We start from the raw sequence: 12,990 nt of genomic DNA on the forward strand, positions 1-12,990 counted from the left end.
TGAATGGGTGGGTTGGCACTTGAAATAAACTGGAGCAGGTCACTCTTTACACTGATCCAGTGCATCCACACTAGGAGTCTTCTCCAGTGCATGAATGCAACCAGGTAGATCTGTGCAATAACAAATCTCCAGGGGGTTAAGGTGGAATAGCTACATAACTAAGCAGGAAGGCCATGAAAGTGTCTAGTTAGTCAGAGCGGGGAGAGGCGACTGGATGAAACACGTAGGCGTGAGGGGCCTGGAAGGCATCCTTGGGTGGAAATCCCTTTTAATAATTCACCGGTTGGTTCAATACAGCGGAGGCAGGAAAATGCACTGCAAGAGATAGCAGGCGTCTTTGGCCAGGGAGGCGTTGGCAATATCCAGACTGTCCTCGGGGACGAGGAAAGACGCCTCCCCCCTCCGGGCTGCTCTGTGCAGCGGGATCGGAGCTGGGCGCCTCGCACAGCAGCAAGCCGACTGCAGAGAGGGGGTGAGTGCAGCAGCTGGGCTCCCCGGCGGCCGAGGCGCCCCATCCCCCGCGTGGCGGCAGCGCACGGACTGGAACCCGCCGTGGTCAGCCCCCAAGCCACGCACCAGCCTCCCCACGAAGGAGGTGACTGGCGAAGGGAGGAGCCTCCGCCGGCCAATGGCGGGGAAGCAGGAGTCCCCCGCTCGCTGCTCCCGCCGCCGCCTCTGCGAGTGCGAGAGGCACAGAGCAGAGCAGCGTCTGGCGCGCTAGAGCAAGAGGCGGCGGGCTCTGGCTGGCCCGCGCTCCGCTGCGGCACCCCCAGCCTCTGCGCCCTGCCGCCTGCAGCGCAGCCCCTCGCCTCCCGGGCGGCAGCGGCTGCTGCTGAAAGCCTTGCTTGGCTCCTTCTTCTGCTGGGCACTTGGGTCGTGCCGGCTGCTGCCTAGAGTCCCCTCCAGCTCCCCCTGGTTGGGGAAGGAGAGGGAAGCTCTGCCTTGGAGTGAGGGAGGCTCCAGGGGCTGTGCCGCCTGCCTCCTCCTGGTGCTTCGGTTGGGGCTTTGCTGACCGGACTGAGCGGCCCCTGCTTGGGAGGGCAGCGGAGAGAGAGAGAGGGCAAGACTGGCGGCGGCCACTGGTCCCGTCCCAGGAGGAGTTGCGTGCAGCAGGTCTAGGGGAAGTGGAAGCAGCACCGGCATGTTCCTGGAGTGCACCTCGAGGTAATAATTGGGGCAGGGCTGGGCTCACATTTCGTGCTTTAAGCCTAGACAGAAAAGTCGCCAAACTCTATTATCTGCTATCTCCTCACTCCCGGCCACCCCCCAACAAACTTCTGCGGGGCAGACTTATTGGTGACTGTGCAACTTTTAGGGCTTGTGGACCTTTCCCTCTCTCTCATTTTAATCTATCGTATCTGTTCAGACCTTTAGCTCCTGGGTGGTTCAGGTGCTGTGAATGCCCTGGAGAGTTATGCATGCAGCAATTATTTGCGGGGATGTATATTTAGCAGCGTAGTGTATTAACCCTTCAGCTGGCAAGATATGGCTTCGTTTCTAAAAACAGCCTTTAACGACACATCCCAAGTTTAGTTTAGCGCATTTGGGAGAGTTCTTATTTATTAGCTCAGTTAGCATCTGTCTTCCTGGTCTGGTACCCAAGCCAGCCTTGCAGATAATAGGTTTTTCGGTGTGACACTGTTGCCCTCTAGTGTTCTAGGACATTGAGAGCTGCTTGATTGCTGTGTCAGTAAAAATAAAATATTATCATAACAATACAGTCATAACCCATTCGCTTTTAACATCTGAAATCATCCCAAATCCATGCAGAATTTGGCATGTGCTAATGTTTATTTCAGATGTTATGTATATAACTGAGAAGTTGTATCAGCCTTTTGAAATTTTATCTAGGTAAATTACACAATTTAGTTGACTCTTCAGGCCTGCCAAATAATTGTTTTGGAAATATGAGGTCTTTTGACCAAACAGTAGAAGTAGGGGGTTTTTTCCATCCAGTTTTTCACCTAACTAAATTTCTCAGCATTAATGAAATACCTGCATTTAATCTCTTTGACAAGCATCAGTCAGGAATATGTGGGAAATAGCGTAGTTTTGTGGTGAAGGTACCTGGGAGGCAGGAGAACTGTCTCCTGCAGCCTACCTTCTTGTGACCTGGGGCAGATCACTTAACCTCTGTATCATTTAGTTTCTGCCTCAGTAAAAAATGGTGATAGTAATGCTTATTTCACAGAAATGTTGTTTAAGTCAATTCAGTGATGTTTGTAAAGCTGTCTAGCTATCCTTGCATAGAAAATACTGAAGGGAGGTCAGATAGTAACTTGGGGGGGGGGAATATTTTTTAGCAAATGAAACTCTTTCAAACCTTTCTTAAATAAACAAACAGTTTTATAAACACTATTTTGTTAATTTTAAAATCTCCTTTACTAACAGATCATTATGCGCGCACGCGCGCGCACACACACAGCAATATTTCCTACTGGTGTCATTCTGTGTAAAACAATACATCAAAAAGCTGAAGGCACAGAGATTTAATAACCAAATGAATAGTATTTGCCAGAAAGATTTGGACTCAGTGTTTACCTCCTGCTTTCTATGCTTTTAAAGAATCCTTAGTCCATCTAATCCATCCCACCTTTCAGTTGGTACACTTAGAAATGTAAAGTCCTCAGATAGTTATCTGTTCCAGCCCTGAAATTATGTGATACTTATAGCTTTCATTTTACTTTCCTTTTCAGTTAAAAATCTCTTCCAAAGTTATAGACTAAATATCAGCTTTTTTATTTTGTAATTTCCTGAGTGTTCAGTGCTTGACTTTTATGGCAGACAGAGATTGGTACCAAGTACTTGGAAGCAATATGTATTTTTATTGGGGATCCACAATATGCATACTATCATCTGTACCACCATTGCTTGCCAACAAATAGACATTGTTCCTTCGTGCCTTATTATTTGTTAACTCCCAAAGGTTTGCCTGTTTAGCAACATTAATGTAATAATTTCAAAATAACTCCCTAATTAGGTCAACACTTTTTCTCCAACATATTTCATGACTGTGTGTCTAAAAATGGAATTTTTGTTCAGTTTAGTTAAATAATGTGCTAATCATAATAGTTTTTAATGCTTATGCTACACAATATGGAAAATATTTGTATTGTTTCTGGTTTTCATTTAAAACCAGCTTTTCATATTGCACTTGAACATTATATTGCAGCTGTGCAGGCAGTGGTCAGTGTACAAAGGAACAGAGCTAGAATGTTTTAATATTAGGTTAGGAAAGAGAGACAAAGATCTGTGCAGCTATATGTAACTGCAGAAATATCATTTACAGTAAATAATATTTGATGGATAACTCGGGAGGCCTGTCTTCACATCATTTTTGTTTGTTCTTTGTAAACCAAAGATGTTTTCATAATACAAATGTCAAGAAGAATTTGTGTATACCAGAATGTAGAAGGAGTTGAGTGTAGCATAACTGTACTATTCCTACTCAGGGATCAGGGTACAGAATATGTGGCTGAGGTAAACCTTAAGTTAAACTAAATGATCTTGCTTCAAATTGGAAACTGTTTTTATAGGTTTTATTTTCTCTTTTGGTTTTGGCTATTTTTAATTTTTTTCATTAATTATGCTGATGAAACTAGGTTTATAATACAGTTGAGTTAAGGAAAACTGCTTCTGGTGGGTTAAAAGGTTTGCTGACAAACACTAACATAATTTACCACTCTAAAACCTGTCACAATTTTAACAGACTGCAATTTGTATGAGGGGTGGGATTCCATTTGGATGTACTTTTTTTTTTATTTTTTGAGAAATTGACCCAAAATATACAGGGATGGATTAACCTAGAATTGATGTCATTTCTAAAAAACACTAATACTAATTATGTCATGAAATGGCCAAGAGCATGATTTTCTCCAATTATTTTTTAAGTCCTGCACACAGAAAAATTGTATTTCCCCATTGCACAGAGGATCAGTGCACACTAGTGGAGAGCCCATGCAAGGATACATGCTTCTGTCATGGGAATCTCTGTGGCACATTTTTGCTCTACCATACAGAGGGGGGCAAATTGTCATCCTGGGGATGTGGCGATTATGCTCACCTACAGCCCAAGTCTGTGAGAGGTGCGCACCACAAAGGAGGCTGCAGCCAGCTAGCTGAATCTGAATGCCCTGCTCCATAGGCTTAAGTGGAGAGAGCTTTTTGCAATGGTAATATCCACATTTTAATGCTTCGATATATGTGTGCATTAAAAATCAATAAGGGCATATGCATAATCTATACATATGTGACCTCCAGCCTCAGTTACTGCAACCCATTACTGTGCCAGATCCTCAGCTGGTAAATCAGCATAGGTCCATTAAGGTCAATTTAGCTACGCTGATTTACACAGAGGATTTGGTTATTATATCCAGGAATTAAACCACAAACTCAAAAAAAGCTGCAAGTGGCACAAAGCACAGCAGTTTGTTTGCAAAGTAACACTGTTTTTTTTGAGCACATCATGCTTGGTGCTGTTCTCAGCATTGGCTTCCCATTGAATACAGGGGCCAACTGAAAATTCCTGGCCTAAATGGCTTTTTGAATATTATGGGGATTGGCCCTAGCTACCAGTTACCACTTCTATGCACATGACCTCCCACTGCAGCTATGTTCCGCTGCAGTGATGAAACTGTCAACTAATTGGATGAGCACTAGTGGGTATAGGAGACAGAATTTTCCAGGAGCTGGACTATGGAAGTTGCTCCCATAAGAGAGAAGAATGACCGTGGTACTTGTTATATTCAGAACTTAATGCAAAGCTCATTTCCTTGACTTAAATTTCCTTTAGTAGGTTCTTCTCACATATAAAAAACCTGTTTTTCCTATGTATCAAAATATTTCTAGCTATTCAAATTTACATATGAGGAAGACAAAAAGAGAATATTTCTTTTTATCTTTGGGAGGCCCTGTGAGATAACATATTAGGAGCAATGCAGTAGTATCTAAATTAATAGATTCTGGTCTCACTCTGCAGGTGGATACTTAATGAATGCAAAAGTCTTAGAGATCAAATTAGGGATTCTCAGGCAAGGATTTAGGTGCAGAAGTGCAGGGGTAGCTTGCACTGCTGCAGATTACTTGGCACGTTCTCCTTCAAAAGTCATTGTATAGTATTATACAATAATGGTACAAGGCCCTACAATAGTGGGAGTGCAATATTTGGGGCTCTTGGATTTGGTGGTACTGTGTTATTTTACGTATGAGGCAAGATCCTCATCTGCTGTAAATCATCATGAGCTATGTTGGTTATACTAGTTGAGGAACGGTCCCGAGTTTTTACAGGTACCAAACCAAAAGAGCACCAACAAACTCATAACTCTTCTAAAATCTCAGACTTTTCAGAAGCCTTTTTGATTTCTTATGTGCTGCTCCTTATGCTTGGAACTCCCTTTCTTTTGTTTTATTTATCAGATTGCCACAATTCTTCATTCAGATCACTCAATAAAATATATTGCTTTCAGGAAGTATTTCATTGGTAGTCCAACATAATAAGTGTGTTTAGAAGCCAAACAAAAATATTCACAAACATTCTACAAATTGTGTCCTCAGATGAGAAGCCTGTCTGAAAACAACCTCTTAATGTTGCCTCAATCATTCCAGATTGAGCTTTCTCTTTGTTAACCTTACTTCCAATCAGATCAACCATCTCTTTATTGCTAGCTAGGCTGATAGTCCCTCTGAAGATAATAGTCTAAGCATATAACGGTGCTCACAATTCAAAAGTATTCTGTTGATCGTTGTAACACATGGAGATTGTCATTTAGTCTTTATTTGTTATAAAATTTGCAATTTCTCTTTTCAGACAGCTGTCTCTACTTTCTAGAGCCAGGATTCCCCCCCTCCCCCATCCCACCCCCAATACTGAACAATTCATCTTTATGCTTTGGGGCTTTGAACACAGTGTGCAACAGGGAGGGCAAGTTTGTTGTGTCCCAGTGCAAATGTGAGTGACAGTTATGTCCAGTTGTCAGTAAAAGGTGTAAGTCTTTCCACTGCGTGTGGTAAGTCTTAATACACCTATGCACCTTTCCTTTACTCTCAAGAACACAGGGTAAAAAAGGGAAAGATACAGGCAGAAAATGAATTTGTCTGGCAAGACATGGGCTTAATTGTAATCCCCATCATATAATGAGAAACATAGCTATGCTTTCACAACTTTTCCCTTGTCCTGTTATTAAGCAGGAAAAACTTGGGTCCCATGTTCTAAAGCTACTGTTAAAACAGGATTGGGTTCCCCTCAGCTCACTTTCCTGCTCATTGCTTTTTACCTTGTGTTTATACTCCTTACTTTCACTGTGCAGGATCAAGCCCCTGGAATGTAGCTAAAGTTGAGAAAGTTAAAAGGACATTTACTAAAAAACTCACACTCCCAATCAGAAATTTTAAAATAAAAGGCCTGCTCCAGTCCTGATTTAAATTAATAATAATTGGAGATACACCTATTTCCTAGAACTGGAAGGGGCCTCGAAAGATCATCATGTCCAGCCCCCTGCCTTCATTAGTAGGACCACGTACTGATTTTTGCCCCAGATCCCTAAGTGGCCCCCTCAAGGACTGAGCTCATAACCGTGGGTTTAGCAGGCCAATGCTCAAACCACTGAGCTATCCCTCCCCCTTAATTGGCAATTAAGTTTGGAGTCTTGCGATTGACAATATTAGATGTAGGAAAGAGCCCCAAATTTCTTTCACTACTAATCTTCTCCTTCAACCATTTGTAAACATTAGTTTGTTTTCTTGCATTTCTTGTGGTGCACAAACTTATTCTGTCTTGTTCAGTTATTTTCTGAAATAAATATTGTCAAAGTGCCAGGAATATGAATTCATCGCAAAATAGCTTGATAACTTGGCAGAAGCAGAGCACAAAGTGTTGTGGGCCAAAAACCTTGTAAAAACATGCACAATTGTAAATTTTGCATAATGGGTATATGGCGGGCATCATCTTGCCAGTTTGTACACAAATTGCAGGGTTTTGCCTTACAAATGGATTTACCCACTATTGTCAGTGAGGTCCATTACAGATTTTACATATATAAGCAATGGGTTTTGGCTTTAAGTTTAGTGTTAGATTTAAAAAATAATATACCTCTTTCTGTTGCTTTAAAAATACAGTAAGAGGATATGTGGTTAAGCTCTCAGAAGTCAGGAAAAGACAAAGCTAAATTTTGCAAACACAAACTTAATATTGACCTCTGTGTATTATATATGATACATTCTGCAATTACATTGATGTTCTGTTTCCTAAATAATACACAATTTTTATTTCAACCTTAGTTAGCTGTCTTGCAATACTTGCTTTATTATATTTAATTTTATTGTCATTTTTCCAGCTTATATTTTCAAATAGGTATTTTAATAATTTTGTCAGTAGCTATTATCTTTTTAGTCAACAACACAGTTTTCTTTAGGTACAGCTCAGAGCACAAGTTGCAAACTTAGGTGGCTCGTGTGCCAGTGAGTTTCTGTTATTGCCCTGTGTTATACTTAATCTGGAGTATGTTATATTTAATATAGAATATATAAGCATTGTTTATCACATACTTTTAGTATAAAATACTTAATGTAAACAGAATAGTACATTGTAGTACACATATGGATCTAACATAGTAGAAAAGGTTGTAATTTATATTGTATTGTCTAAGAAATAGTGTATGACCATGTAATGAAAGAATCTCATTGTGTACACACAAAAGGGCAGAGTTAAGGATATGCATGCAACTTTAACTTCTTGAGAGAAATTTTAACATAAGAGTGAGTGCATTTAAGCATACAACCGTAACTTCTCTTAACTTTTTTTTAATCTTGTTATCAAATCCCCTGTGTTTGGAGGGTGGGGCGAGGCAGGGTTTGCTTGCTTGCTTTGTTTTTAGAAAAATGACAGGAAAGGAAATTATATAACATCAAAATATTTGGCTGGACACCACTGGAATGCCCTGCGTCTTGCACTTTGAGTTCCACAGGAGTCGCTCCTCTCTTGCCAATTTTAGGTGTGCTGCTTTGTATCTTACAAGTTTTATGCAGGCCAAATCCCTGTCTTCTTTTGTGTATTGGCAGCAGAATTGATACAGTTTCCTATGGAAGTGGGGGCAGGATATGGGAGACTACAGGTGGGGTGGAGGATCTCTCTGACTCCTGTCCTGTAGAATTAGGAACTGCTACCAGCTAGTTGAAATGAAATAATATTTCTATGGATGCATTAAACCTCTACTTTTTTTTCTTTTAGACTATACCGTCTATAAAGCTTGCTGAAGATAGACATATGTGCTGCAATGGTGACATAAATTATTAAGCAGGACTGGAACAAGTTGTTGAAAAGTTGTGGTTTTTTTTAATGCTGCTGCTGTTAGAAGCAATCTAAGGCAAGTATACAACATGAGTTTTATCATGAAACTTCACAGACATTTTCAAAGAACAGTTATCTTGCTTGCCACTTTTTGTATGGTGAGCATTGTTATTTCTGCTTACTATTTGTATAATGGCTACAAACAGGAAAATGAACTTTCTGAGATCTCTTCAGAATTGGAATGTGGTGATCTTCAGCTGTTGTCATACAAGTTAATGGAGCTGAAGACAGTGAAGCCCATTGATCTCATTGGGACTGATCCCGTAGTGCTGGTGTTTGTGGAAAGCCAGTACTCAGCACTCGGTCAAGATATAATAACAATTCTAGAATCCAGCAGATTTCAGTATCACATAGAGATTGCTCCTGGGAAAGGTGATCTTCCAGTGCTTATAGACAAAAATAAAGGCAAATATGTTCTCATTGTATATGAAAATATTTTAAAGTATGTGAATATGGACGCATGGAACAAAGGCCTACTAGATAAATACTGTACTGAATATGGTGTGGGTGTCATTGGATTCCATAAGGGCAGCGAGAACAGCTTGCAGAGCATTCAGTTTAAGGGCTTTCCTTTCCATGTTCATGGCAATCTGGGTGTTAAGGACTGTTGTGTTAACCCTCATTCCCCATTGCTTCATGTAACTAAATCCTCTAAGTTTGATAAAGGTCCCTTGCCTGGAAATGACTGGACAGTTTTCCAGATTAATCATTCAGCCTATCAGCCAGTGATATTTGCAAAAATAAAGACTACAGAAAACCTCCCACTACCCATCACTAAAAATGCTCTCCATGCCACAGTAGTTCATGACCTGGGGCTTCATGATGGGATTCAGAGAGTCCTCTTCGGCAACAACTTGAACTTTTGGCTGCACAAGCTGATCTTTATAGATGCCATCTCTTTTCTGTCTGGGAAAAAGCTCACATTGTCCTTGGATAGGTACATTCTTGTTGACATAGATGACATCTTTGTTGGGAAGGAAGGAACAAGGATGAATGTCAATGATGTGCAGGTACAGTATGTGGAAAAAAAAACTGTTCTGCTACTGCAAAAGCTTCAACATGAATTCTTATTTTTTAAACTGAAATTAATGTTTGAAATTTACCAAAAATGCAAATCTGTCTTGCTGCACCAATCCCAAGTATATGTGTTTGGCATAAGAAGAATCCCTTGGGGTTTGGGGAGACAGAATCCTTCTCTCTTGCAGGCTACAAAGTTCCTTTGTGGCACCTGCTGCAACCTCAGAGCTGGAATAGTCTATTGCCTATTAACTTGCCTCTTGCAAAGGAGCTGGGAGAGGCTGGTGAATCATAGTGACAGATCCTCTGGCCAATTCAGGTACTCACCGAAGTGACAGAGACGGAGCACCTGCCTAACTTTGCTGAAGGTGTGTGCTCCTGTTTGAAATCTTATTCTGCTTTCCTACCCACATGGAAACTGGTTCTGCTATATCCAGAGCCTCCGCATCTATGAAAGGGAATAAAGAGGATAGGGTTTCACACTAATAGCAGCCAAACTTATTAAAAGTTAAGAAATTGGAAAGGATCTGATCCTGCAAGGTGCTAAGCACTTCATGGGAGATACTTCACTGGGAACTGAGGATACTCACACTTTCCAGGACGTCTCCAGCACCTCTCAGGATTGGAGCTAGATCCTTAGTATGTAATACATGCATGTTGCCATCAGCCAATCTTACAAGTAGAAGGTGAATGAGTTGATTTGATGATAAATGCCAGCATAAATTTTAAAGATGACCATATTGGATTATTAACCATTTTTGAAGTGTCAGGAGTTAGTCACAGCTTTTCCATCCTTCTTATTTCCATATTTTGTGGCTCTTACTTGCAACCAAGCTAGTGTTTATACATGTCTGAAATAACTCTCTCTCTCTCTCTCACTTGTTGACTTTCAGTGCTTGTAAGTTTTCCACTATTTTTAGTTATAAACACATGTAGAGTCCTTTTTCACTCTGTTGCTCTGCCATTCAAGTACAGGGGTGGGTTATGGGTGGATGAGGATGACCTTTGAAGCACATTATTTTTATGCTTTGCACCTATTCTTTTTTGAAAGAATAGAGTAGTAAAACAGATGAACAGAGAACATGTTGCAAAACCTGAGGTCTTTGTTCTAGAAGCTTAAAATTGGACAAATGTTGAAGATATTTGTTAATGTAGCTAGAAATTTTGGCAGTGTAAGAGCTGCAAGAGACAACACAGTGGGGGGGGAAAAGGTAATACTATATTATTGGGTAATATTTTGCTAATTTCAGTTTTGTTTTAAACTGTACTTAGCTGATTAAGAGGATCTCATTAAATTACCACTAAATTTATTGAGCTACAAAACCCTCTAAATATATTGGCTCATTCAACAAATGCTTTTGGATTGACAATTTCACACTCAGTTTTTCTTTCAAAATTACAATTGACACATTCTCTCCACTTTTCCAAAAATGTAAAGAGATAACCTTAAAGTGTATTAAAATTGATAAAACTGTTGGAGGCTACCCAAAAATGCCTTCAACACATATATTCTGTAAGGATCTACACTTTTTGGATACCTAAGCAGTTTCATACAAATATAGGTACACAAGAAAAAAGGCACAATAACCTCTGTCTATGTGTGATGTGTGGTTGCAGCATTTCATTTTGGTGTTTGAGAACCTGTTAAATACGAAGTTGAATTACATGGAAGATTTAGAACCTGGTGTTGTTTCCATTCTAATCAGTGTGACAAAGCTGCTTTGAAGTACTGTACTAATGAAATGCAAAAATAAAAACCCGAATTAAAAAATAATACAGGTTCACCACTATAATAAACTATGAGGCTCAGAAATAGTAGTTTTCCTAATTTTTTTTTTCTGTGAAGTGAACCTAGAGTGACCAGATAGCAAGTGTGAAAAATTGGGATAGGGTAGGGGGTAATAGGAACCCATTTAAACAAAAAGCCTCATATCAAGACTGTCACTATAAAATCAGGACATCTAGTCACTGTAAGTGAACATTTTGGGTTCTGTTAGAATAATAATTCCCTGAAGTTAGTTATCAAAAGCAGTAAGTTATACAGACAAATTTAAAAGATTAATTGAGAATAAAATATCTTTAATTCTTAAAGAAAATGCAAAAGCAGTGAGATTTGTTACTATTTTGTGAGGCTAGTTTGTAGTATTTACAAAATACTGCCAAATGGAGGGTGGGGAATGAAATTATATAGAAAATAGAGCTATCAATTAATTGCAGTTAAGTCATGTGGTTAACTCAAAAAAATTAATTGCAATTAAAAAAAATTAAAATGGCAGCTAATCACAATTAATCACACTGTTAAACAATAAATACCAAGTGAAATTTATTAAATATTTAGATGTTTTTCTACATTTTCAAATATATTGATTTCAGTTACAACAGAATATGAAGTGTACACTGCTCACTTTATCATTTTTAATTACAAATATTTGCACTGTAAAAATGATAATAGAATTTTTCAATTCACCTCATACAATTACTGTAGTGCAATCTCTATCATGAAAATGCAACTTACGATGTAGTTGCTTTTTTCATTACATATCTGCACTCAAAAACAAAACAATGTAAAACCTTAGCGTCTACAAGCCCACTCAGTCCTACTTCTTGTTCAGCCAATACCTAATACGAACAAGTTTGTTTACATTTACAAGAGATAATGCTGCCCACTTCTCACTTTCTGGGGACATTGTAAATAAGAACAGGTGTTCGCATAGCACTTTTGTAGCCAGCATTACAAGGTATTTATGTGCCCGCTATGCTAACCATTCATGCTTCAGCTGCCATTCCAGGAGACATGCTTCCATGCTGATAATGCCTGTTTAAAAAATAATGTGTTAATTAAATTTGTGACTGAATTCCTTGGGAGAGAATTGTATGTCTCCTGCTCTGTTTTACCCACATTCTGCCATATGTTTCATGTTCTAGTAGTCTCAGATGACTCAGCACATGTTGTTTGTTTTAAGAACACTTTTGCTGCAAATTTAACAAAACACAGAGAAGGTACCATGAGATTTCTAAAAATAGCTATTGCACTCAACCTAAGGTTTAAGTATCTGAAGTGCCTTCCAAAATCTGAGAGGGATGAGGTGTGAAGCATACTTTCAGAAGTCTTAAAAGAGCAACACTCCGATGCAGAATCTACAGAACCTGAACCAGCAAAAATGAAAATCAGCCTTCTGCTGGTGGCATCTGAGTCAGATTATAAAAATGAACGTCAGTCTGCCCTGTTTTGCATCATTATCGAGCAGAACCTGTCATCTGCCTGGACGTATGTCCTCTGGAATGGTGGATGAAGCATGTAGAGACATATGAATCTTTAGCACATCTGGCACATAACTATCTTTCGACGCTGGTTGCAACAGTGTCATGTGAATGCCTGTTCTCGCTTTCAGATGACATTATGAACAAGAAGCAGGCAGCATTATCTCCTTCAAATGCAAACAAACTTGTTTGTCTGAGCAGTTGGTTGAACAAGAAATAGGACTGAGTGGACTTGTAGGCTCTAAAGTTTTACATTGTTTTATTTGTGAATGCAGTTATTTTTTGTACATAATTCTACATTTGTAAGTTCAACTTTCATGATAAAGAGATTGCACTACAATACTTGTATTAGGTGAAATGAAAAATAC

The 12,990-nt window shown here is 39.6% G+C and overlaps 1 protein-coding gene across 1 annotated transcript in view; it reads left to right on the top strand.

The window, feature by feature from the left end:
• The first annotated feature begins 818 nt into the window (after positions 1–818).
• Positions 819–12,990, top strand: part of LOC116814727 (bifunctional heparan sulfate N-deacetylase/N-sulfotransferase 3) — a 102,833-nt gene continuing 90,661 nt past the window's right edge. The window contains exons 1-2 of the mRNA XM_075066251.1: positions 819–1,164; positions 8,225–9,354. Of these exons, the coding sequence (XP_074922352.1) occupies positions 8,374–9,354 (981 nt within the window). The 5' untranslated portion in view covers positions 819–1,164; positions 8,225–8,373. The remainder of the gene's footprint in view (positions 1,165–8,224; positions 9,355–12,990) is intronic.

The sequence above is a fragment of the Chelonoidis abingdonii genome, chromosome 5 (assembly GCF_003597395.2).
Source record: "Chelonoidis abingdonii isolate Lonesome George chromosome 5, CheloAbing_2.0, whole genome shotgun sequence".
NCBI classification, from domain to species: Eukaryota; Metazoa; Chordata; order Testudines; family Testudinidae; genus Chelonoidis; species Chelonoidis abingdonii.